General features: G+C 58.2%; 1 protein-coding gene across 1 annotated transcript in view; it reads right to left on the bottom strand.

The window, feature by feature from the left end:
* Nucleotides 1-1,102: 1,102 nt before the first annotated feature.
* Nucleotides 1,103-1,793, bottom strand: part of TCF7L1 (transcription factor 7 like 1) — a 14,979-nt gene continuing 14,288 nt past the window's right edge. The window contains exon 7 of the mRNA XM_009633799.1: nucleotides 1,103-1,179. Within this exon, the coding sequence (XP_009632094.1) occupies nucleotides 1,103-1,179 (77 nt within the window). The remainder of the gene's footprint in view (nucleotides 1,180-1,793) is intronic.

Below are 1,793 nucleotides of genomic sequence, written 5' to 3'. Positions count from 1 at the left end.
AAAGGTCTCTTCATGCCTTTAATTTCCCATGAAATCTAATTCAAGACGTTGTTTGTCTGCAGCCTGCTCCCGGTGTTGGGCAGAGCGGGGCTGCGTGCGATCCAGCGGAGGAAAACCTGGTTCTTGGAACTGGCCTTTCTCAAAAAAAAAACCAACCCCAAAGCGACATCCTGGCTCTTTTCAAGTGATGGCCACGCACGTTTTCGGCGACACCCTAAGCCTCCCAGTCCTGGATCTCACAGAGCCGCACGGCACGCTAACGGGATGCTGTTAATTAAAGCATCGTGGCTGGTCCTCTTGGGTGCTGTTGCAGAGGAATCCTGCCCTACCCCAGCATTTACAAATTTGTTCTTTGAAAGCAAGAACCTGCCACAATATTGTGTGTGTCAGGGAGACACCTACCGAGGTCGGGGCTGTCTGGAGCACAGTGGCGAATAAAGCTGCTCTGGGCGCTTTCTGGTGCTTGGAGGCTTTGGTGGTGGCCACCAAGAAGCTGGTTTGCAGGCTCTTCTTGCTGCTTGAGGCTCTCAACAAGCTGGGACCCCTTGGGGTGATGATTTTGGGAGCCACCACGCTGCTGGGATACTCTGAGCTGTGGATTTAAGCTGTCGCTTCCAGTCCAGAAGATGATCCTCAGCTGGGTGGAAGAAGCTGTGCTTCTGCTGGAGGTACTGTCCCCAGACGTCATCCAGAGCTTTTACAGGGCCATGGGAGCCGGTGTTTGCCCCCAGGGTGTCCCTGGTGCTCATCCAAGGGCTTGAGGCTCTGCTCCTGCTGGAGGTGCCATCCCCAGACGTCATCCGGAGCCTTCACAAGGTCATGGGAGCCAGCATTTGCCCTAAGGTGTCCCTGGTGCTCACCCAAGGGCTCGAGGCTCTGCTCCTGTCTGCTCCCATAGCTGGGGGCATCGCCAGGTTGGACTATGGTGGTGGTTCTGCTCAGCTCCGATACGGAAGTAGGAATCCCCGAGTCCAGGTGTCACCTGCTGGGGTTACAGGTGCCAGCATCGTCCCGTGGCAGGCACTCGCCTCGCACACTGTCTGGTGACCAGCGATGCCGTCTTCCTCAAGGACCAGACACCAGGATGGGCCCTTGGCCCCCTCTACCCGTGGGCGGACGTCTGCTCCTGCTCCAGCTTGCTAAAAAGGCTTCCCCGGTGGCTCTGTGCACCATCTCGGCCTGGGAAGGAAAAGAGAAAGGTCACAACGGTGCCGTTCGTTCCATGGAATGAGAAAGGCGCCCACCAAAGGCAGAGCTGGAGGGCCAGCGTCTGGCTGGGCTTAAGCCACCACCAGGGCTCAGCCCATCCCTGCGGGCGATGGTTTGGGTGCTGCCCACCACCACCACGGGCTGGAGCCCCACCAGCCACCCCCAGCCCCACAGTGCAGGGAGAGAGGAGCCGGGCTGGGTCCCGAGGCACGGAAATCGGCCATGAGGTTCAGAACGGGGGATGAAACGGGACCATAACCCTCGGGAATCACCTTGGTCGGGCGCAGCTCGGAATTAAATCTGCAACAGGAAAAGCATTGCGGCGTTCAGCGGGAAAACTTTAAGAGAGGATTTTTTTTTTTTCCTGTTAAAAACAACAGCGAGACGGCAGAGTCCGGACGAGCGCAAGCGCTGAACCGGCTGAGAACTTAAGATGGGTTGAAAATCCACCGGGTGGCCCTGGGTTGCACTTTTGTGCGGGTCCTTTCTCATCCTCATCTTGGCCTTTTAGTCCTGGTTGGGAAGGAGCCGGCACAGGGCGCCCGGCAGCTCCCGGCCGTGAGCCACGCACGGCGCCTCCCGCG

This window comes from Egretta garzetta, unplaced genomic scaffold (assembly GCF_000687185.1).
Source record: "Egretta garzetta isolate BGI_Z169 unplaced genomic scaffold, ASM68718v1 scaffold1162, whole genome shotgun sequence".
Taxonomy (NCBI): domain Eukaryota; kingdom Metazoa; phylum Chordata; class Aves; order Pelecaniformes; family Ardeidae; genus Egretta; species Egretta garzetta.
The sequence above is the reverse complement of the archived record's forward strand: the minus strand, read 5'-3'. Positions and strand labels throughout refer to the sequence as shown.